General features: G+C 40.3%; 1 protein-coding gene across 1 annotated transcript in view; it reads right to left on the bottom strand.

Annotated features, from left to right (window-relative positions):
- The window catches only part of grin2aa (glutamate receptor, ionotropic, N-methyl D-aspartate 2A, a), a 167,751-nt gene that overhangs the window by 18,769 nt on the left and 123,124 nt on the right, over nt 1-25,858 (bottom strand). Inside the window, exons 6-11 of the mRNA XM_039610722.1 lie at nt 18,087-18,248; nt 8,882-9,084; nt 4,253-4,424; nt 2,184-2,337; nt 1,046-1,171; nt 525-754 (exon numbers count right to left, since the gene is read on the bottom strand). Coding sequence (XP_039466656.1) covers nt 525-754; nt 1,046-1,171; nt 2,184-2,337; nt 4,253-4,424; nt 8,882-9,084; nt 18,087-18,248 — 1,047 coding nt within the window. The remainder of the gene's footprint in view (nt 1-524; nt 755-1,045; nt 1,172-2,183; nt 2,338-4,252; nt 4,425-8,881; nt 9,085-18,086; nt 18,249-25,858) is intronic.

Raw genomic sequence — 25,858 nt, 5'->3', positions numbered from 1 at the left:
CCAATTGATGTACCTCTTACACCATCCCTCCCTCCCTCTCTCCGTCTGTTTGTTGTCAAAACCCTCTACGTCAGCCTTCTCTTGATAGTATCGCCCCTAATACATCTGTATTTCTGTCCTTGGAAGCACTCTGCTCTTTTGTCTAGCCTTCTCCACCCCCCCATTCTGTTTCACTACATTTGGCTTGACCTTTTCTTTTAATATCCCAGTCTTTCTGTTTGTTGCTGTATTTTTCTATATGCACGTCATTCTGATTCTGAGTGCATAAAACAGAGCCCATGTTAATTCATTCTGGAGCAACAGAACACAGTTTCCAGCTGGATTTGAAACTGTAAAACTTGTACATTTGAATTCAGGTGACTGGAACTTTGTGAGAGGAACGGTAGTGCCACACGCAACAAAAACAGGTGCTATGCTTCATTTTCCCCTTCATCCTATGATGATTTTCTAATCCTGTTGTATGATATAAAACTGAAGGCCTGCAAAAAACATATCATAAAACTACCTCATTAGTTCTTCGTTACCTTGTTGTCTGAAAGCCCGGTGACTTGGTCGACAAACTCCTCCTGAATCATGAAGGCGGCCAGGTTAGCAGTGTAGGAGGCCAAGAAGATGACAGCGAAGAAGGCCCAAACTGACACTATGAACTTGCTGGTGGTTCCTTTTGGGTTTTGCACCGGCACAGAGTTGTTGAAGACCAGACCCCACAGCAACCACACTGCCTTGCCCATGGTGAAGGAAGGGCCGTGAGGGTCTGAAAACGAGGAAAGAGAGTGTGTGTGTAGGAGAGAGAGATGGATGGTATAAAATTAGAAAGAAGATGCAATTTAAACTACACAATATTAGAGCAGTGGACTTATGCTTCTGTGTTAAATCTATGTCGTAGATATATTGTAACCCTCCTGAAACCTTACGGCATAACCTGACGTCCACCTCCTTAGAAATGTGACCATACGCTGCAGCGCCACAGCAACACGGGAATAAATGTTGGCATAGGCTAGAATCAGTGCAGAAGTCTAAATTAAGCTTTAGTGTCCGTACTCACCTTTTCCCTGTGCCAAGTTTCTGTTGAAGCCAAGAGGACTGATGTATTCGAACATGAAGACAGCCATTGCAGTCACCAGCAGGAGCATCACAAACATCATCACCCACACTGATGCACTGAATGGCTCTGTGAAAGAAAGAGAGAAAGTCAAGAGAACAGAGGTCGTTCTCATGTTTAGCTAATACTGCACTTTTTATAGCTTATCCATCACTTTTTCTTATCATTTGCACACTCTTCGTCTTTCCATGAACTGAAGGAATAAACAGGTCGCAAATACCGTATGCACACACACATACTGAGGAAAGAACTCCATGTCCAAGCAGACCGTTCTAAGTTCAGAAGCCCCACAGATCTCACCCCACCCACCTACCCCAAACCACTTGCATATATACTGGCGTTCCTCCTATTTGGCTGTGGAATAAGGGGTACAGTATAGAAAGCCCTGGTGTCAGCACTCCTGTCCTCCCTCTGAGCCCTTAACACTACTGCAGAGATTAAACTCTGCTCTAATGTATGGGAGAGCACTGCTGGCATGGGTCCGGGATGTGTGCATGTGTGTGTGCATGTGCAGAGTGGCAACCAGCCATTATAAGGTTTTCCTGCTAAGCCCTTATAATTTCCATTTTCACACCACTAACTGCATGCTTGCATGCATGTCAGCGTGTGTACCTGCGTGTGCACCCTTGCTGTGTGTGTTAGAGTTTCTCTTTTTCGTGGAAAATCCTGCTGCCAATTTGCATGTAAGCTTGTGCGCCTTTGTGTCTGTGGCATTGCGCATTGTGGTAGATGTCAATGCTAAAGCACTCTGCATCAAATGAACGTGACTGAGGAACCATAACGGGGATATCTGTGGTGTCTTAGGTTAAAATCCTGCGGTTAAGTGCCTCTCAGGTAAGTGAGAGTCGCTGTGGCAGGAAGCGGGCGTTCAGCTAAATCCCTCAGATGAAAGAGCAAGTATTGACAGCTGTGTAACAGAAGTGAATTATGTTGTCAGTGCTGTATCTGAGGGAACACGCACACACACTCAAAACAAACACCGTTCCATACTAACACGAACCGGAGAAGCAAACAAGACAGGTTTTCTTCTTGTTCTCTCCTCAGTCTAACAAGAAAGGAGCAGTTATTTGGTGACAATTACCAAGGAAGGCTGATGGGGACACAGTTCCATTGCTACGGGACACCATGACACTGATCCCAGTTTCCACGAACGGGACGGAGAAATCGATGACCTCAGAACGCTCCTCATTGATCGTCAGAGATCCGACGGCCATGACGGCTTTCTTATAGACCACCTTTTCAGGGTAGGGGGAGGAGGAGGGAGGAGAGCAGGGACATAAGAGGAATGATTGGGGAGAAAGGAAGAGAAAGTTACAATCTACTCATCCATCCATCCATCCATCTGGATCCTTTTCCAGCTTTTTTTCTTAAAGTCCATTCCAGCTGTCACAGGGTCATAAGGTGGAGTACACCCTCGATAGGCAGAGTAGAAAAAATGTCTTCATTAGGCTAACTACATGTTGTCTCTTCAACCCAAAATAAATGTTGACAAATCTGTGCACAAGAATATAAAGATTACTGATTGCACATAAATAAAGTTTTTAATCTCATACTGAAATGTAATCAATATAGCCAATATGCAAGCAGTAGTGCAAAATAGGATTAATTACAAATAACATTCAACCCAGCAAATGAATTCTACCATTAAAAAATACAGACAGCTATAAAGTTTATAGTCTTAAAATGAACTCTGGGATTTGGGTCTTCAGGTCTGAGTTGCTACAGTAACGTTTTTGTTTTTGTTTTTTACACTCTGTGAACATTTGCTCTGGCAATATAAAAATTTCTTTTGAAACATGAAAAAATAGAAAAAAATAAATGCTCATTCTAATAGTCTCCTTTAAAAACCACATTTTAAATTGTTGGTCACCTGTTTTAGTTAAATCTGCTTTTGATTACAGACTATTACTTAAGATCAAACTTTACAGTGGGTATCAGTTCTGAGGTTTGGTTGCTCACACATTTGTTGCCCTGCAATATTTACCTCCTGATCACCTATACGGGTCATTGTTGGTGAATCACTAGCTCAGGTGTGTTGCTTACATGTTTAAATGTTGTGTTAGATTTAACGGGACTCAAACTCAAAAAAGTTCATCTCTGTCTGATCAGCAAGATATTTTTTGCAAATGTGATATTCAAGAACTTTATTTACACCAGTTACATGCCAACGGATGGATCAGGGAAACTCATGGTTCCGTCTCTTGCTCAAGAATACTTTGACACGTCAACTGGAGATCGATCCAATTACTTTTTCACACAGGGCCAGGTAAGTTTGGATAGCAGTTTTCACTTCATTCAAATCATCATTAATCATCAATCTGCCTTTTGGATTTACTCGGGTTATCTTTGTCTAATTGAAATTTGTTTGATGATCTGCAACATGCAACTTTGACAAATAGGCAAAAAACTAAGAAATCTAGCAGAAGGCAGATACTTTTTCACAGCACTGTACATAGTTGTACGACTTCAGAGAACACAGGTCAGACTTTTATTTTTTTCCTTCAAATTTACTTGAACACTACCTTACCCTAAGCAAAACCAAACATATATCAACATATTCACCCAGATTTTTAACAGTAGAAGTACTGACTGGGGATCTTGGTAGCCTTAAAATTAAGTGTTTTATAAAAGAACCATAACAGCAAAACATTAAGTTTTTTCTCTAAAAACATTAAATATGACCTAAAATAGTCACACGATATGGTCAAAGAATCTGTCTCCTTTATCATCCTCAATACCCTGAACATAGGACAGATGGCAAACATGACATCAGTACATAGTTCCATATATTAAAGCTAGCTTTAATATATGTAATAGGTAAACTGTCTAATATGTTGGTAATTCTAAATAGCACTAATTAAAACAAGTAACTGGAAGGAAATTTGGAATAAGAGAATGAAACACCTGTATGATATCATAAAAAGTATACCTGTGGGGTCAGCAGGTACCAAACTTAGAAGAACGAGGATGAACTTTAACCTTAATACATGTCTTCATCTGAAATGTATCACTTTGTATTAGCAAAGTGCTGCTCCATCAAAGCACATCTCCACAATGTGTAATGATGTTAGGTTCCAACAAGATGAGTAATACAGTAGTTGAATAACACAGGCACACTTGTACATACACACACAAAAAGACTCTTTTTACCTCTCCCACCATCCCATTCCAGACGTTGTTGATCTTCTTGCCATGCTTGCCATTGGTAACCAGGTACAGGTCATAGGTGAACTTCACATACTTGGCTATCTTTTTCAGAATGTCGATGCAGAAACCTTTGCAGCACTTCTTGATATACGTCCCACCAGCCTCGGTCGTGTTGCTGCAGAAGCACAAAACACAAGACCATCAGCAGATGATTTTCACGGAAGCCGATGTTAGTCTTTCGCTCGGTGTCGGTGGTGGGAAAAAAAACAAACGGCATGAACGCTATGATTGAACACTGCAGTAAACATTGACAGAACAAATACCAGCTCTTTGCATAGCCTGCAAATCCATTTTTACATCCACATTTAGGTAGGGAACCCTCATTCATTCGGGTTAAAAAACAAAAACAACATTGTTTGCTTCATTTTTTACATCGTGTTTGTTAAATTTGTGATTGCACCAGTGAACAAATATCACCCTGGGTCTTTTTCACCTTTAAGTTCAGGTCAATCTATTCAGGAATGACTGAAGATTAGAAAAATATGCTCCCTTTTCTCCCTACACCTCTCTAGAGAAGGAAATTTTGACGGCGCTGCATCTGCAAGCCTTGTACCATCTGTGTATATGAATTTGAGAGCAGAAGAGTTCACACACAAGAGCACATCAACTTTGAGCCACCTGGGAGTCTCATTTAACTTTTAGATGTGTGCTAATTAGAAGACGATAACCTCGTCCTTTAGCGTAACAACAACCTGGGCAAAAACTTGACGGAAAGTAAGGAGGGGACCCCCGCGCATCAGGCTGTAACTCTGCAGTACCCTTCAGAGATGAAACTTTGTCACTTTTAAGTTATTCTGCAGTGCCAGAGAGGAAAAAAGAGACAACATTTGCCAGTTTTTTGCAAACTCCCTCACTAGTCACCATCGATCTGTCAAACAAATGTCTCCCCAAGTGGAATTCTTTCCTGTTTTTGAACTGGAAAGGCATTTACTTTCACAGTCTAACAGTTTTACACAAGAAAGAGCCAAGTGCCGATATGTCAGCAGTTATGAATGTCATTGATGAAACCTGCAACTTTTGAACACCACACTGGAACACTAAACAACCTTTAATCCATCACAGAAGAAATAAAATAATGGGCTTGACTCGTTTTTAGTGTAAAATAACATTTTTCCTAATTGCATTTGCAGCGCTGTCGAATGCAATGTAACTTTTTTTTTTTTGCTTTCCTGATCCACACATTTCAATGAATTATACAGTAGCTCAACAGTTTGGACACCAGTGGCAATGGAATAAAAACACAGAGTGGATGGACGGAGAAAAAGAGATAGTGGCTTGAGGTTCTGTGGGTAATGTGGTATGAGCTTAGAAGCGCTAATTAACTTGCACTGGTTCAAATCACAAGTCCTCTCCACAGAAGAGGTCACACTAGGCAGCGGCTGCACTGTACTCTTTGATATGTAAATTTCTTGTCTTTATTCCAAGCATGGAGGCTTTAAGCACAATATGCAATATATTCTTGTGATGTTGAAGTAAGAATGAAATTGTGGTCAATGTAATGCAACTACAAGGAGCAGGTTGATGTTAGCCGAAACAAGGACAAATAACCCAAGTTTCTGGCAGATTCAGCTGGTGGGGAACGGTGGGAGCTGACAGAGTAAGCATATAGGCCAGAACTTTAATAGCTGCATTCATGAACACGGCGTTCCCATTTAGGCAGGCCACTGTACAGATCAGGCAGCAAGAGCATGTGATGTTATGGAGGCTGTTTGTGAACTTGGCAGGCCAACTTGATATAGAAACACAACAGGGCCCGAGGGGTCTCCAGGGAGGAAAGTGTGGGTCTGTGTATGACTATGAGAGCGTTAGTGTAAGTATGGCTTGCTCTTAGGCCCGGCCTGGATGAGTGAATTTCTGGTTCTGCATGCATGGATACTCCTTCAACCCCGATCCAACCCCCCGTTCGCCACTCCTGGTCTGCCTCTCTCCTTCCCTCCATCTATCCCACTTTCTCCAAATGGGCGCTTCGGATGCTTGAGTGGGAATTGCGCTGTGGGAGGCTGAAAAGCAGCATTGGCCTGTGAGTGAGTGGACATGTGGCCACAGAGAGCGTACGAGCTCGTGAATGTGTGTTTGTGTTCCTCCTTGGAGACGCTTTACTCTCCGCCCCACTTCACAGTGTTTTCTGGATGTAAATCACTGTCAGCCACTTCCCTAAAACTATCGCCGCTTAATCAGCTCTGTTTGTGTGACGCAAAAGGAGCTGCAGACAGACGTGTTACGCAGTGAACGAGTGACACAAAGTGTGTAGACCTTTTTTTTTTCACACACACATTAAAGCCCTGAACTGTTCTAGACTCTGGCCTGTAGAGGTGTGAGATGTGAGATCGCAGATCTGTTTCCCTTTGCCCAAATCGATTTCCAGTATTTAGCAACAAGAACATGGCTGGCATGGACTCTATCTATTGCTGATTGCTACATGTTAGAAAGGGCAACTCTGGAAAATGCCCAGACTTGATCTCCTAACATTTTCTGGTATTTCCGTGTGGAAAAATGAATATCTATAATAAATATCCATGAAAATGTACGTGATCCAGAAGTCATTTATTATTATGCTGATTCAGCACCACTCAAGCCACTCTGTGACATACACCCACAGTGTGTGTTTGCGCTCCAGGAATATAATATAACAAGGGGCTAGAGGTATTTTGGCATTAGTGAAAAAAAAAGAAGAAGGAAGAAATGGTATGGAAGGAAGTAAAATGCTGAGTTCAGCAGCCACCTCCATTTTCAGGAGGAAAGAAGCTGCTGCAAAGCCTGCACACTGCATCGCTTTCTGTGTTCGTGAGAGAAAGGAGAGAGCGAGACAGCATGCACTGACAGAGGAGCGCAGAGACGGCGCTGTGGAAAATGAAATACGGATGATGTAAATTTATTACCTTCTGATTATCCAATACACTCTTATGAAAGTTTTTTTATGCGGTCCTTAGTTCTTCTTCTCATACAACAACATTACGTGTAAATCAGTTAGACTGAGAGTAGAGTGTATTTCAGACCATTTCACTGTGTTGTGCTTTTCCACAAGACAAGGTAAGGAGGAAGAGAGTGGGTGAGATGGCTAAAGTGCAGCTTATTGTGTTGCAATAATAAACGCGTGTTTATTATTAATGGACCGCGTTGTTAGATTAAGACTAGCTGTAACACACACTTACATTTTTGTGCCTTTAGATGATTTTAATGGATGCATTTTCTTTTAACTTACTTATATACTTGAATATATAATCACTGACATAGGCGGTAATACTGTATCTCGTTCTCATTTCCTTGTTTTGTTTATTACGACAGCATTTACATTTGCATGATGGGTGTGTCCCTAGTAGGAGCAGGTATAGAGTTTTTTGAGGTGTGATATATACTGTAGGTATAACATACCTCAAGAACTAGATGTTCAGATTGGCTACTTGTTGATGAGACCCAAATGTTTTGTATTTTGTAATGTGGATTATACAGTTAGGACCATAAATTTGAAGACAATGACTAATTTCTTCGGTATAGTTTTGCTTCTGTGCACCAACATAGTGGATTTTAAATGAAACGATCAAGACGTGACTGAAGTGCAGACTTTCTGCTTTCATTCAAGGGATTTAAGGGATTTAACAAACGCAGTACACTAACTGTTTGGGATATTTTTTATACATAATGTTCTATTTCCAGAGGCTCAAAAATAATTGGACAATTGACTGACAGGGAGTTCCATTGCCAAGTGAGGCCTGTTCCCTCATTATTCCATGACAGCTAAGGTAGATATTCCAAGTGTTTAACTTGCGTTTTGGTTAGCTGATTGTTGGAATGCTTAATATGAGTTCTTAAAATGAAACAACACCAACACTCCTGGGCGACTATGGAGGACAACTAAGGTGAATGACTGCAGAATGTTTTTCTTTAGTTAAAAAATCACAACTTTAACAAATTAAAAAAAAACACAATCAAATTAAGTCAATCAGACTAGATGACTGTCGTAGTCTAGTCTGATTGAAGTACAGTAGCAGGTTGAATGCAGAAGTGTGCAGGGCAATATTCTCTAATCAGATTTAGCCAAATGCTGGTCAAGTCAGCCACCTGATATCAAACCAGTATAGCCTTTGACAAAATCAAAGGCAGAGACAACCACAAACACTCGGCGACTGAGGGTGACTCCATTAAAGGCCTAGCAGAGCATCTAATGGGAGGAAACACAGCATTTGGTCTTTTCAATGGGTGATCCATAATGGCAAAAGATTTTTCACCAATTACATAAAAAATATATGAAACTAGATATTACAAAACCTCTCATATTTAAAATCATGTTGACTATAATTCCTTATTAAACCTCTTGAAATCAAGCTGAGAATGTGCACTTCAATCACATCTTAACTTTTTGATTTGAAATGCACGTGATGATCCAAAAACTACACAAACTGTATCCCTGTACAGATACTTGTGGACATAACTGCATTTCAGATGTTTGTTCATTCTGTTAACACAAAATTTGATCAAACATTTTTACACCAGTAATATCTGGTGATTTGTAGTGAAGCAGCTTCACTGCATTAGCTTACTCTAGCTGACACTGCGGCGCGATATCCCACTTACTCTTTGATATGCTTCCTACACGGCACAGAGTTCCTCATGCAGGTACCAGTGAGTCTTTCCACGTCCTCCACAATGACAAAGGGTTTCTCCTCTAAGGTGACGATGGACAGGTGGTTGTCATCAAGCTCAGCGTCACCAAAGGAGTTGAAACGTGGCCACACGGGATACTTTAGTGTCAGACTACGATTGTCCAGTTTTCCCATCTGGTGAGAGAAGAGGAAAGTAGGAAACAAGATATAATAAATGGTGGCTAAAAATAGAACACTTGGCACATTGGGGCTACAATGTATTGCTTTTCAATTACTGAGTAGGCTGGAAGTCAATAGACTGATTGTTGTTTGGGTCAGACTCATGGCCTCACATTTACCTCCCGGGAGTCTAAACTATCAGGCTGTTCTGTTGGAGACGGTTATAAGTACATATGAAGTGAAAGCAGTGAAGAAATCACAGTTGCAATTTAGTGACCATCACATACTCAACTTTCCTGTATTATGTGCCCTAAAAACATAAAGCAGAAGTGAGAAAAAACAAAATAAAACAAAGCATTTTTTGTAAAAGCTGCAGCCAGCATATACTATATGTTGTTCTTAGGCCACAGTAAATGCCTGTTTGAATGTAAGGTAAAGCACGGCATATTAAATGCATGGCGTGCAGGGTTGGATCACAAAATGCACACAGTGATATTGCTATGCATGCAAACCCATACAGAAACAGAGATTTAGTGTGACAGTATGACAGTTGGGACTGGGTTGATAATTCAAAAAGTTTTCAGAGCTGTGATGTCACAGTTTCCCCTATGCGTTATTTTTATTTTTACCCACTGACATCTCTCTGTAGATCTATATGTGTGTGTGTGTTTGTACATAAAGTATATATATATATACATGTTTATGTCAGGGAAGGCAGAGTGGAATATAATAAACAGCAACAGGCATCGGGGCTTTGCTTGACTTTTAATAATTAATAATACAGGAGCCAGAAAATGGCAAAACATTGCTCTAACTCTTTTCCTCCATATAAGAAATCTTTCTGACGTCTCGTGTGTTTCCATTTCTACTAGCTTCATCTATAGCCAAAAACTCGGAGTACTGCAAACATGCACACAGAGGCATTGATATATTTTCATTCGTAGACATTAATAACAAGATTGCGAACAGGGTTGGAAAAGGTTAAGCTAAATATAGTTTCTTTGTTTTAGGTGTGTGGGGAAAAAAACCCCTAATATCTTAACGCAGTTGCACCCGACACACATATCATAGCAATGCTAATATGTCAGCCACTTGACCTCGAAGTCATGAGACAGTGTTTGTTATCCGCACACAACCACACACACACACACACATGTTGTTGCTTCGTCTGCACGCCTGGCTAAGTCATTAACAGCCGAGCAGAGAGGAGGAAGTGAAATTAGCATTTTAATTGTTTTGCTTTGAGTGGTTTTCTATCCTCTGACAGGGATTAGAGTCTCTTCTCCACTCTTAGTCGGCACCGCTGTCAACAGCTCACTCTGCTGTCGGCTACACTCCTCAAACTGTGCGCGTGTGTGTGCATGTGTGTTTGTGTTTGCGTAGGCATATGTGTTGAGGAAAGCAAAGCCGGACGGTACGCTGAGGTGGCACCTATGCTTCTTGCGTGTAATCGTTAGTCTCAAGGGATCGGCCACATTTTCCTGTCTGTCTTAGCCCAGCTGTTTTGCATTTCTCAATTGAGTGAGTGCATGTGTCTGCGCCTGTCCGCATATGTGTGTTTGTGTCTGTGTGAGTGTTTATGCATTAAAGGGGTGGAGATAATAGAACATTTTTATGGGAACGTAAAAATGTAATTCGTGTATCATAATTGTGATCAGACAAAAAAGGGAATGTCATCTTTAAAGGTTGATAAAACATCTGTTTTCAGCTTTGTTTATGCTGATATATATACTCCAGATTTACAGAGTATATGGCACGTTTTTTTGTAAGTGGGAAAAATAACTGGTTATGTATTTTTTTTCTCCAGTGGGCATTTATATTGCTAAGATGGCCAAACAGTTTGTCAAAAAATTGAAATCTGAGTCGTCACCTTTATCCTATGATGAAAACTCTCTATTTTAAACAGAGTGATGTCTTCAAAGTCTCTTCATTTTGGAAAAGCTGTGGATTCTTTGGCATCATTGAACACTGACCTCCTGGTGGTTTGCAGACAGGTGTTAAGTGGCCAGGATGAAGATTAGCACCTCAAAGTCCCGAGGCCATTGTTCTCAGTTGGAATGTTCATTCTGGGCCAGGAACACGTTACTGCCCTAAGTGGAGAAGTTTAAGTATCCCAGAGTCTCACTCACTAGTAAGGGGAGAGTGGAGTTTGACAGATGGATTGGTGAAGTGCCTGCAGTGGTGCCGACTCTTTACTGGTTGGTTGTGGTGATGAGAGAACTGTGAGGGAAAGTGAGGCTGTCGGTTTATCAATGGATCTACGTTCCCAGCATCACCTATGTCCACAAGATCGCAGTAATGACAGGAAGAATGACATTATGAACACAAACAGCTGAAATGAGCTTCCTCTAAAGGTGGCTGAGCTCAGCCTTAGAGATTGGTTGTGGACCTCAGTCATTCGGTAGGGTTTTAGAGTAGAGCCACTGCTCCTCATCATCAAATGAGTCAGTTGAGGTATGCTTCCTAGGCACCTCCTAGGTGGGGTGTTCTGTGCATGTCCCACCAAGAGGTGGCCCTGGGGCCAACCCAGGACACCCTGGATGGATTAAATCTCTTGGGGGGCTTGGGAGCACCTTAGTGTCCTGCCAGAAGAGTTGGAGTAGGTGGTCCTGATTTGGGAGAGGAGGTTTAGGCATTTCTGCTTCAAATACTGCCTACTGCTAACGTCTTAAGGCAACTGTTGTTGTGATTTGGCACTACAAAAATACAATTAAAATGCATTGAATTACTAGAACATGGGCCCAGATGGATAGATGGTTGGATGGATGGATGGATGGATGTATGGATGGATGGATGGATGGATGGATGGATGGATGGATGGATGGAGATCCCTCCTACCGAGTTCATTTTCTTATCGTCTCTCCTGTTTGTACAACTAAATCCTGTTTGACCCGTACAGCCATTGATATAATCTTTGAAGAGTAGTCCTGATTTGGTTGGATGAGTCAATAAACTAAGAAGCGAGATAAATGCACTGCTCAGAAAATGAGAGGGAAAGGAGGAGGAGGAGGGAAAGAAGAAGCTGACTTCAGCAACTCCTCTGATTTCCTGTCCTGCTGTTCTCCTCTTCCCTCTTCCTCCCAATCGCTCTTTCTTTCCAATTAAAGAAAGAGGGGCTATAAATTAATGCCCATAGAGGTAGGAAGATACTCTCTATCGACTGGTCAGAGAACAAAATGCTGAATCTACCCACATCTAATACCAAATATTGTGCACATGCTGTTCATGGAAAGCAGTGTGTGTTTGTGTATGTGTGTGGTTACAATCTTAAAGCCTGTGGGATTACAGCATTATAACAATCCACGCCGGCAATCCTATCGCATCATCACTCTGAAATAGATTTAGAGCCACTTGGTGGCAAGATGACACTCTGTCCCTGAAGTGCTTTGTATACTTTTTCGTATACTTTTTTCTTAAAGCCCTTGTTTCATCTACCACTCCTTCTTTTGTCACCTCACACTTGTTCTGCTTTGTTGTTCTTTCTATTCCATCATCATCTTTCTTTATCTTTGTTTCTTTAAAGGTCTTGCTCTTTGTACCAACATGTCTTTTTCCTCATTTCATTCGTTTCATATTTGTCTCTTTGTGTTACACTTTTTCTGCCCACACAAACCTACACACACACACACACACACACACACACACACACACACACACACACACACACACACACACACACACATATTCAAGGGCTATAATAAACCAGAACCTGGATGAATAACAGAGAGAGCATGATAAAAGAATAAAGTAAAACCGGGGTCATGGCTTTTACACCAAGCACATTCTCTGTGCCAGTCTCACGGGGAGAGTTATCGTTGTGGCAAGTTGCATTATGGGAGAATGAGTTCCTAATAGCATGGAGAAACCCATTCAGTCATAAAACAGTATCTGTCACTCCTGTCAGACAAAATTATGTCAGGAAAATGGATTCTGCTCTCCCTCTCCTACACCCTACGCTTGCTCCGAATGTGTGTCTGCGTGCACGCACGGCGCCGTTTGTGCGCGAAAAATGAGGGCATAGAGAAAGAGGATGAAAGAGTGGAAAATCGAAAAGAAACGGAATCCATTAATTTAGACATATTTCTTTAAAGTGAAGCTCTTTCACAAAGGCTCAGAGAATAGCGACGCCTGAATCGAAGACGCATGTGCGCGTTTGTGTGTCGACTTGCGAGTGTGGGTGCATGCACGTGGGCTTTTCTGTGCGTCTGCTCTCCATATTGTGATTCTCCAAGCACAAATCCCATGCTGTCTGTAATAATTATTTTGTGAACTGGCTGCTAACACCACAGCAGTTCCTGAAGCAGTTTACGCACTTCATCGACTCAGCAGGAATCAAATATAACATCCTGGTTCTGATCGGTAAATACAATTTTCTCGTGCTGTTGATGAAGTCATGCTTTAATTCAGCAAACAATTACAAAGCTGTAGACTTTCATAAATAATACAAGGACAATATGAAAATAGAAAATGTAATATATTTTGATCCAATAAGAGGTGCATGGATCTAGATTTGGATATGTAGCAAGTAAGGATTATGTTTCTTTTTTAAACTTGGGTATGACATGGACATCTGTTGCATCTGTTGAATGAACAGTAGTTTGAAGCAGTTAATATTTTAGACTCCTAATGTTTCAAAATTAAATGATTAGGAAAAAAATTAACTAGTAAATGGTAACTTTAATTATTTAAATGTTCTACTTACTGTGATTTTAGCTAATTTGTGATGAATGCCTAGTTTTATTTGATCAAATCACATCAGGCAGAACATGAAAAAGTGAACGTCTTGCTTAGCAAGAGTAATCCATCCAGACATTTATCAGTCTCGCCATCAATATTTAGGTAAGGTTATAAATTCAGATTCATATTTATAGAATGAAATGTAAAATTTCTCTTTATACATGTTGTGTTTTAGACATTTTTTTCAATTTCATATTAAGTGAAATAAATATTTTAACGCCCTGTGATGAATCGCGTTACTTATATGTTTTAAACTAGTTATGAAGCAATTACAAAGTTAGTATTCAAGGGGCCAGACTTTCTTGACATTTTTAAAGTGCTCTAGAGCAACAGTTCTCCAGACTTTCTAAAAGTCTTTCAAAGTTTGTCTTGACCGGCTGCTTTTCCACTCATTTTCAGTCCAGACTTTTTACTTGACCATTTTCAGAACAATGTGTTTTTGTTTTTGCCCTGTGAATTATTCAAGTATGCAAAAGGCTCCTAACTCCAGGGATGAACCAATTTTGTGTCTACATAAAGAATTTTACATCTTACCTTTAGGCACTTTGTTACTTGCAGCCTGTCAGAAAAGCAAATAATTTGTCATTTATTTAGTTGAGTCCATGAATGTCAAAGATAACACAGTTTGACCGGCATTAAGTAGTATTTTTACACCAACAAGGTGATTCTTAAAGAACAATTAGTGTGCCTTGTTCTTAAAAATTCAAATTAAAAAATTCAATAAATAAATAAAATTGGAGGAAACTGGAGAACAACAGTGACAGGCATAAAACACTGAGTATCTACAGCCATCTATAAAGCATAGTGGAGGTTCTGTCATTTGGGGCTTCATTTCAGCCAGTGGTGTTGGGGCTATGCAGAAGAATATGCAGAAAATACCGCCCCAGAGACCGGACATCAACATTATTGAAGCAGTGTGGGATCATCTAAAGAAGAGCTTTGAGTGTCCTTTAATAAGCCTGGAGGACTATCCCTGAAGACGACTTAAAGAAATTACAAGACAGTTGCCTAAGAGTTCAAACTATGATGAAGAATAAATGTGCTGATACCAAATAATGACATATAAGCTCTTTAGACACAGCACTCATTCATCCCTTGAATTAGGTGGCTTTTCATGCTTGAATTATTCATAAATCAACAAAAACACAAACACACGACTCCTCTCAAACTGATCAGGTACAAGGACTGGACTGAAAATGAGAGAAAAAACAGCAAATGTCCAAAGAATGTCCATGTACCCATTCAAATCTTTGTTAGCCTTAGAGTGATTCTTTTCTGTCCCATTCAAATGCTTGCTGTCTGGCAAACTGTTAGCTGATGGACTCTAGTTACATCGTAAGGTTTTAAAAACCTTAAAGAACTTTGAATAGTCGTAATAAAAACCCAGAGAGGCCGACAGTGATCACTGACTATTTTTAGGGGCTCGTTTAGATTAAATAGAAAGAAACGCCTTAATTAACGCAGTGTAGTTTGCACCTGGAAGCAGGGTTAATACATCATCACTTAACAACCGGATTGCTTGAGATCACATGATCCAAGTCTGGCTCCGTGAAAGCGAAATGAGTGGTGACACAGGACAGTACTACACAAACTGTACTACTGTATATGAATATGGCAAGTCCTTTCTGGTTGGTTCCAAGTTTGCTGATATCATTTCAGAATAAAAGAACCAGTTTAAGATTACTTAATATGCAGAAAACACTAGCTTTTATGTTTTACTTGTAATTAATTTAGCCTAATATTGCTAGTGGCTAAACTGCACCGAGTACACTTTTTTAAGTTATTTATTTTTTCCCCTTAGGACAAACTGATTAGTTAAAATTAGAACCATTTTAGTCAACCAAGACTTTGTTTTTTCTTTGTCTAAAGCTCCAACAAAAATGCCCCCCCAAAAACTCCATATAGGCTCCATCCTCATTATCTAGGCAAATATACCCCCATGACTTCCTGCAAAATGTGCTTCATTTGAATTAAATAGTTATTCACAGATAGTTACATAACCCTTAGTAAATAAATAAACCCAAACACCACACGCACATCTAACCACACAGGTGCAATGACTTTAAAGGTAGCTCTTCTCTAAACTTAAAGAAAAAAAAAGAAAAAGACACATCATCTAACCAATGTGGGTGTGCGCTGCAGAGAGGAGCAGGTGTGCTCAAAAAAAGGGAACTCATACACATGCTGGTGGCTCATTTATACCTTTCCTCTTCTCCTTTTGCTTCTTTCCTTTTCTCTTTCTCTTTCTTTGGGTCTCCTTTTCTTGCGATCATTTGCTCTCGATATTCCCTCCCATCTGTCTCTATCTCTTGTTCGTCTTGATAGCGTTCCATACAGCACTCCTCTCCCTGTCTCTCCTGTGCCTCAGGGGGACACATTTTATATTTTTAGTGCATATCCATATTTTAGTGCAGTTACTGAATTTTTACCTCTTGATCATCACAGGTCTCTCTCTGTGTGCCGCTGCTTTCTGGCGCATGGGTGGGACAGCAGCACCAGAGAAAGTGTGTGTGTGTGTGTGTGTGTGTGAGAAAGAGAGGGAGACAGAAAGAGAGAGAAAGAAAGAGAGAAGCTTCCAATTATGTTTCCACTTTGGGTCTCTGTGTGTCTCTTGCTTTCTGTCGCTTTCTCTGAACCACAGTACCAAGTGGTGCTGATCAATTTCCCAGGCTCTGTATTCAAAACACCACACTCTGCCTCTCCTCTGCACATCAACAAAAGGTCTTTTGCATGCATGCATCTGTGTGTGTGTCTGTCTGTGTTTGTGTGTGTGTAGGTATGAAATATGAAACAACTAGTCTCAAAGATCGGGTGGAGACTCTGCAGATTGCGGCAAACTAAACTGCAAACTGTAAGTCACAGACGCACACATACACGCATGGGTCTGACTTGAATAACAATTGCATTCGTTGCTGCACGAGTCTCTCGAAAACTGTTTCTGTCAGTAACCAGTGTTGACGGGTCAAAATACACACGTGCATGCAACTGAACCCACGCCACCCTCCGGTATCAGAGGTCTCAGCTGTGTTTTGAGGCCCTATCAGAGGGGAGAAAAACAACACCAGAGTCTACAAATGATCTGAACTGGTGATGAAAGGAAAAGAGGGAAGGTAAGAAAAGATGGAAGAGGACAGATGAGGTAAAGAAGAAGAGAAAGAAGATCAAAGGTGGCGAACAGCCGTAAAGAGGAGAATGAAGGGTGTGAGGAGACAGATGCACAGGGAGTGACAAAATCAAATCAATGCAAAGAAAAGAAAATGACCATAAAACACAAAATTATCCATCTTCCCTTTACAATTCCCTCCAATTCCTCTCTTGTTTCCCTTCCTTCTCCCAAACTTGTCCTCTCAGTCTCACCCATTCTAACGTATGAGCTATGGGGGCATTAAATATGAGGTATTTAAGTAAGTACCAGGGAGTCAGATGTAGGTATAAAGATACATGACTGCCATTTAAAGTCCATTAAAATGGCACGAATGCTCAGCCTTTCATAGTGCCCATTCTTTATAGAAGCCACCTAACATTAACCAGTTACAGCAATCCATAAGCTCCTCGGTAAATGAGCTCATTGATCAACTGAGAGCTGTATGATGACACAGAGGTGGCATTTTCAATACTGCGCTCGTGGCTGGTTTTGTTTTCGTGTTGCATGTCTCAGCGGTGACCTCTAAGCCAAAGATGGTGGGCGGTGGTTGAATGTCATTTTCTTTCATTTTGATTTAAGTCCTACTGAGTGATCTTAGTCAAGCAATTAACACGTTTGCCAAAGATCCCGAGTTTGAGACCCGAAGCAGGTACAAATTCCTAGAAGGACTCTGACATAAAAATCTGCCAAATCCAATATTTGGATCCATCCACTGTTGTGACCCTCCCACAAACAAGGGAGCAACAAAAAGAAGCTTCTTCTTCTTTTAATAATGACCTTTTAAGCTTTTAGTCAAGGAAAAAATAAGGACAACTGGAAATGTCCTTATTTTATTAAAGAAATGCTTATTTATTGAACATGTGGAACAAATCATTATAAATCAAAACTACCTGTTTTCAGCAACCATGACAATCTGATGGCACACTGTGTTACCTAATGCAAGTTTATCATATTAAAATGCTTAGCAAAGCTGAAAACTATGGTGGTTATTAAATAAGGAATGGGGCTGGCTGGCTGGCTTCTGGAGCATCGACCGCTAAAACGTCCCTAGAGACATTTTTTCCCTCCAAACTCATATTCTTTTTCAAAGAAGTGAAAGCTTTTCAGTGCAGGATTATTTAGATATAGATCCTACCTTCTCCCACTCTCTCTCCTTGTTAAGAACAATGACCACCAGCTTTGGGTTTTCCTGGTAGCCGTCTTCTGTGAAGGACAAGTCTCTGCCATCCCACGTCACATTCATCATGTATCTGAGAATGAAAGGAGCAGAGGATGAGATATAGTGGGGCAAAGGGTGGTCAAAGAGATGGGGGTGGGGGCAGAGGGGGGTAATGGGAAAAATCAGTGAATAACAAAAGAATAGAAATGAGTGATTTTGTGAGAAAAAGGAAATTGAATTACATTAGCATGTGGAATATTCCATTTACAATCTACTATTATTATTATTACCTTTCTGCAATATTCAGGCTCTTGTAGTGAAAGTTATAAAGTCACATTTGATCATTATGGACTGGATTATGATTGCATTTTAGAACTAAAGAAACTGAACAGTCGAAGCATAAATGAGAACCATATGTCATATATATATATATATATATATATATATATATACATATATATAAATATATATATATATGGCAAGACGGTATGTGTGCGTGTTCCTCAAGCTTGGTGTCCTGGGAATTTGAGGGTAGTGTGCAGTATCTTAGCTTTTCCTAGGACTGCACTCTTTTAAATAGAGATCTCTGATGTTGTGCCTGGAGTCTGCTGAAGCCACTCTCTGGTTTACAGCTCCTAAAGCTCCACTTTTGACCTCCACTTTTGCTCCAGTTGTTCCTTCAGCCCCTGGCCCTTCTCTATTTCCTCGTGCTCCTTCTTTGTGATGTTGCTGTCTGCCGGGGCTGCTACATCTTTTGCTCCTTTTCAACCACCACCATGTCTGGTTGGTTGGCCAGCAGCTGCTTGTCTTTCTGGAACTCGAAATCCCACAGGACCTTAGCCTTGTTGTTCTCAACTACTTTCAGTGGTGTCTCCCATCGGGAATTGGGGAGTTCTAATCCATATGTGGCACAGATGTTCCTGTATGCTATCCCAGCCACTTGGTTGTGTCTCTCGGCTTATGTTGTTCCAGCTTCCATCTTCCATCTTGGTACTATGTACTGGACTGTCTCCAAGGCACCTTTGCAAAGCCTCTAATAAAGTCTCTTTCCCCACACTGGGATGTTATTCCAGTTCATTTAACAGCCTGATGTCCTTACTGTAGAGCCTGGTGAGGTGCATCAATGAAGTCTCGCTCTCTCCCAGCATATACCTTAATATCATCCACGTACAAGAGGTGGTTGTGTCTGGGAGATTGCTGTGGTCTGCTCTTAGGTGTACCATCCACTTGGTGTTGGTGCTCTGTGCCATCTCATTCTCCAAGATTGTCTTCCAGGATTGCTCAGTGTCAGATTTGTCTGTGTCTGCCATCATAGTATGGTTCCTTTGTAGCTGAGAGTAGACCCTAGATAGCTCTTGTCTGTTTCTCACAAAACCTTCTGGACCTTTGTTAGTGCACAAACATCATTCCAGATCTCCCTGATTTCCTTTACAGCCTTCTTTTCCACACGGGGGGCTTTCTCTGTATGTATTTGTGATTTTCTACCCAAGTGTTTCTTAGATTTCTGTGGCAGTTGCATATATGAGATCATTGCTTTTAGTGATACTGGTAGTGGGGATGTTGAGTAGAGGTGTGTTCACATTTGCAAGCATCTCCTGTGGTGAGAAAGAGGAAGTAGTGCCCTCGGTTGTGTGGCTGCCTTGAGTTTGGCCACAATCTTCATCCTTAGCTAAGTAGATGCATCTGTTAGTGCAGATGGCTGGGCATTATTTAGTTCAGCTACAAAGAGTTTACTTACTCTCTTCTACCAGGGCTGGCTCAGTTAATATATATATATATATGAATAGAGATATATGAGTAGTAAGATAGATAGTAAAGAAAAAGTGAGAAATTACAGCACCTAAAGCCTTAGTCGGTCCATTCTAACACAACACACACGTACGCACACACTGTAATGAGTGACCTATATGGCAGGTCACATTAGCTAAGATGGAGGGCAGTGGGAAGATATTCTTGGGTCCACACAGCCTCTACATTAATCATGGCTGTCCTTCCTCACTCTGTCTCCCTCACTCCTTCTGTCAGCGCTCTGGTACAACACGACAGAGATGGCTGCTCTTTTCTTTCACCTTTATTCCATTCTGGGGGGCCAGGCGGGTGAAAGAACTCCTAAATGGAGCACGGACCCACTTGATGTGTCGTTGAAAACTCACAGTGGATTGCTGCGGGTGAGCTCTTTCAAGCTGTGTAGGGCATTGTGCAGGGACGTGCTGAAGGGTAAAAATGGCTAGAAAACTATAAAAACAAGTATTTGTGAGTTGGACCAAAAAATAAATAAATGAATAAATCTTTTTAACAACCTGCATGTGTAAAACTGTTTGTTTTACAATCTTTTGTTGGAAAGTGATTGTTTATTTATTTAGGTTCAACTGAATTGTTGGATTAGCTACAGATTTGCAATAGTATCGACACCAGCGGTGCTGTATTTGCTCCGTCTGGTTAACACACAACTTCACACAACGCCTTTGCAGACTGGGAGGGTAAAACACAGATGCAGCTTCTGGATCAGAAAAATGAAGCCAAGCCAGAAATGTCAAAAAACCTGCATTAAAACCTCTGAAGGCCCCCAGATGATATGAGGTGTCATTGCAAAAAGACTTCCTATGGGCTCGGTCACTAATTTTGGGTTGTAGTACCAACATTTGTAATAAATATTAAGCTGTCTGAGGTGCGCATTAACATTAGCCATTGAAATATAGGCAGCATGGCGGCGCAATGGTTAGATTTGTTGTGTTGACTGTTGTCAATCTCAGATCTGTTCGGATAAATGGAAGATTGGTTAATGGATGGGTGTTAACAATTATCTGACAGCTAAATTACCTGTCTATCATGTTACCAATAATGTAGGAGGTATGTTAATAATAAAATAATTAATAAAAGTTAATGTTGTTGCTAGGCAACAGACATGATCAGTCCTGTCCATTTGTAACATTCGTAGAGGGCTGCGCAGTTTATCAAATTTTAATCTCAGTCCTTATTTTCAATCATCACTCATGATCCTCAGGACTAATATGGATGAGTAATAAAACATTCAAAGACAAAAAAAAAAATCATTTGCTTGGATTCAGCACAAGTGGTGTCAACAAAAATAAATCACATGCAAAGAGAGCCGAGTTGTGTCTGCACTGAATAGCAGCACAACTAACTCATTCAGCCGCCTAAAAACACACCACACAAAGTGCAGTATTATGAATGCATGAAGGCTAAGAAAAACAATTCACTGCTTGCTAACGTGATTCATCCACCATTAACATAAACATCCATAAAAGCCAGCCTGTGCAGCGCGTCACCGTATCCATCCAGCTCACAAAGACACACCTGAAACCACCAAAACAATCAGCAAAGATTGTTTGCAGTACATACAGCGAGTAATCGAGGTTTCTGGAAAATGGTTAACTCACTAGACAGAAGATACGTTATCGCTTTTATTCGCATCTTATTTAATTAAAGAAGTTTTAATTAACAGGAATGCATCAAAATGTAAAAGTGAAGCAGTAATTTTGTACTAAGTTTTCATTTTTTCAAAGAACTGCAATGAATTTAGTTAAACAATATGGATGTAAAACATATTGTAAATACAACATGGATGTGCAAAAAAAACTTTGTCACTAAAGTCTTTGAACAATTATGACAAATAATCATGACTTCGATGTTGATCAAATTAAAAGTATCATTATGTCCATAATCAGGTTAAAAGAGTTAATTTAACAGGATAACATAATTATTTGTGCCTGTATTTTAAGTCCCAGGATGAAGTGGAAATCTATCTTACCAACTCCTGTCAAAATATAGGGTAAAGTATTGTTATTTCTTTTGTCTTTATAAAAAATAAAAAAAGAATAATAAATTTCAATTTTTTCCATTAGATCAAAAATGGCACTTATTTTCTGAGTTTAAAATTCTAGTATTAAACAATGTCTTTTTTATTTACATAAAATCTTGTGCAATACCTATTTTATCTTTAAAAAAATAAGAAAAGAGAGAAAAAAGAAAAGCATTTATTACTTTATGGACTATTAGACATCAGCTATCAGGGGAGTGACAGAAAATATGGGGAAGAAGCAGGAAGATGGTTCAGCAAGCCAGTAATTGAACCAGGGACTTGCTGCTCAAGACATCTAAGCTCATGTAGTATCAGGAGGCCTCCACCATGCAGCTTTCATGCTGCAGATAACAGCAACCACCGCATGATCTGCCAGATGTGACTGTGACTGCCAATTTACAGCTTAGCTTTTAGTTAATTAAATAGATTTTTATTATTTATGTACTCACTACTACACTAATCTATTTCAGAGTCTAGCAACTAAGAAAAAAAAAAATCAATAAGTCACAAGGATGACAAAAGTAATTGTGAAGAGGTAGTTTAATATCTGTGCTTTGGTGGTGACATTTCCTGATACCAACATGCCCCCTTAAATTGCTGCTGATGACACACATGCGCGCGCACGCACGCACACGCACAAACACAACTCAATGCCCAGATGAAATCAGCCAGAGATAAGGGGATTGAGTGGGTTTTGTGATTAAAATAATCTGATTGGCCTGCAAGCAACCAGGTGAGTAGTATTAAGCCATTTGATTGGACACGCAGTGCTGCGCTCGACCCAATTATGTGCGACTACCAGGAGAGAATGAGGTGCTGGGAGCAGTACCAGAGCCCAGGCTGCTTTTTTTAGATACCAGTCCATTCTACACTTTGAAACCATCTGTGTGAAAAAAAAGAAGCACTCTCACATGTTTAAAGAATGGCTCCTCTACCCCGGCTAAACTTTCTCTTAAGGGTGAAGCTAAAATGAGGCTCGTTTTTGTGATTCTCATGAAAGCTTTTTACTGGGAATATTGCAAGCTGGTTTAAAAGTGATGTGTCAGCACTTCATCATAACTCTGAACCTTTAATGATAGCAATTAAAAAAAGTAGGATACAATAGCTGTGTGTGTGGATCTGCTGTAAGAGTCATATGTAAAATTAGCCAAGCAGTTATGTTATATAAAGATAAATATGAACACGCTAAACAAGACAAAAAGAAGGAAGGACTGGATTGTGTGTGTATGTTTGCAAGCACATTTGGGCTGACGGCCATCGAACAGGTGGACCTGATAGTGCGTTGCTAGGATACGGACACAGACTGAAGTGTGTATGCTGCAAAATGACCCTCAACAACCCCCCCTCCCCCAGAGTAAACATCCCTGCAGACGCTCAGGAACACAGGCAATTACCTGGCCAAAGGGGGCAGAATAGGGTGAGGAAGTAGAGACACAGCAGAGATGATGCAATCCCCCTTCCAACTCCCACTCCTCAAAAAAAAAAGACTTTAAATATGAGACTGAGGGAAATCATTCTCAGAGAACTAAGAGAGAGGAAGAGGAGTAACCCTTGATAGACTCTCATGAAAAATGTATAGAGTTACTTTTAAGCTTCTTTTGGAATGGAGGGGTGTTGTCATGAGCGGAGGTGAGGGTGTTTTTTTCTGCTGTTACTGCAGCAGAGTTAACAAGACTACAAGTACTCTGCAAGAGAAAAATAAGAGCACACACTGCATTAAAGCTGCAAGTGTTTAATATTCTCAACACTCATGCTACTGTTTTTCTTAACCGTTTGGATAATCAGGGAGAAAAAGAACATTAACTGTGTCACCATTAACAACAACAACGTTCTAAGTAAAATGGTAACACTCTTCCAAGCCCACCGCCCAGGTCGTCTGGATTTTCTGATTACAGCACTGTGCCCTGAACTCATAAAGTTCTTTTGACAAAAACTCAAACACTCAAAAACAAATGTATTTTGAGTGGTTCTGGATTGTCTCCCATGTGATAACATTAACTTTTATCTATTTTAGCTTTAATACAGGAGCGAGTAGACTATACAAAGATGGTACGATGAACTATAAAACACTGAATGTGTTCAAGATAGAGACAAGGACCAGTCAGAGCAAGGATGTATACTGTCAGGGTACTTATGACCTGTGAAGTGCACACACAAGAGATATGCCCTGTGAGAGACAGAGGAGGGAAGCTGAAAAAAAGATAAGGGCTGATGATTGAGGGCTTTTAAAAGGACCCAAGGGTGGGTAGTCATTTGAAAACACACACTCAGCCTCAGGTGGCAGGTGTTAAGTCTGACATGAAGAATAGCTACAGGAGGGGAAGTACATGCTATTTAGCATCCACTCCCTTGTGCCAAGATGGGTTTGTATGTGTGTGAATTTTGGCTGCATGAGTTTAGGTGGCATAAAATAATATTATAATGTAAACAATAATACCTGCATCATCAAATGGTTTCACAAAACAAAATATACGTGTTCATATACTAGCAGCATCCGGTGTAGCTGCTGCTACAGCCCAGCTGCTTCAAAGGTTCGTATGCTGTGCATTTAGAGATGCTCTTCTGCATCCTTGCTTGTGACACGTGATTATTTAAGTTACTTTTTTGTTATTTGAGTTGCTCTTTATCAGCTCAAGGCAGTCTGGCTCCTCACCTCTGACCTCTGGCACTAAGAGGGTATTTTCCCCCAGAGATCTGCCGCTGACTGGATATTTTTTCTTTTTTGGACCATTCTCAGTAAACTCTAGAGATGGTTGTGCAGGAAAGTCCCAGCAGACCAGCAGTTTCTGAAATAATCAGACCAGTCCATCTAGCATCAACAACCTGAGTTGGCTAAAGACAGACATTCTGTACTTACGTAGAAGTACAGGTACTAGTGTTAAAACAATAGTCCAGTAAAAGTTTGGGTACTGATTCAACTTCTTTACTCCAGTAAAAAAGCTAACTGAACCTAATCCTCTGGTGATAAATACATGAACATGACTGCGTTTCATGTGTTACTGTTTAGGCTCAATCACTTTGATGTTTGAAGGCTCGCAGTGACGATATAATAATAACTTCCCCCAAATGTGTTAAACCAAAAGTAATGAGCCTGATTTGAAAATGTGAGGAGTAGAAAGTATAGATATTTGTTTAAAAATGTAGGGAGTAAAAGTAAAAGGTTGTCTGAAAAAAAATACTAATAGAACAGACACCTGAAAATTGTACGTAAATACAGTAACAAAGTATTCGTACTTGGTTTCTTCCCACCGCTGTCAACAACCAAGCGACATTCAAATCCCTTAAATCATCTTTCTTCTCCATTCTGATACTCGGGTTACACTTCAGCAGGTCATCTTGACAATGTCTGCGTGCTTAAATGCAACGAGCTGCTGCCATGTGATTGGCTGAGAGTCGTGTGAATGAGCAACTGAAAAACGTGGGTAGTGAGCGAAACTGATTTTGTTCCTTGTGTCAAACAGCTGTTCTGTTCTACAAAGAAGAAGCCAGATGTCTGGTTAAAATATGTGAAAACATCTAAAACATTTTAAAAATTCAGTGCCAAGGAAACATTTACATTTCTTAGAAAAACAAACGACCGGGCAGTCGTTTAGCTGAAGCTAAGTCGATTAGCCTTTCAGTTAAAAGTTAAACTTAAAACCTCTTTTATGTCCTCAGCTTTAAGTACTTCTTTAATGTTGAAAGTTGGGACCATTATACCGTTCGCTTTAATTCTCCAAAACCAAAACAGAAAAAGATGATAACTATCTGAGCTCCACGATCAGCCTGTTGGAAAACTGATTTTCTCACAGCTCGTTTAAAGTGCACACCCACCGCTGCCTAATGGACACTTCATTTGAAGTATCAGGCACTTGACCTACAATCAGTCTGTTGTTTTAGATTCGAAATGGAGAGATGCTCCATAGTCACCTCACACCATCAATGT

This window comes from Oreochromis aureus, linkage group 4 (assembly GCF_013358895.1).
Source record: "Oreochromis aureus strain Israel breed Guangdong linkage group 4, ZZ_aureus, whole genome shotgun sequence".
In the NCBI taxonomy this organism is placed as follows: domain Eukaryota; kingdom Metazoa; phylum Chordata; class Actinopteri; order Cichliformes; family Cichlidae; genus Oreochromis; species Oreochromis aureus.
Note: the sequence above shows the minus strand (reverse complement) of the source record. Positions and strands in the feature narration are given on the sequence as shown.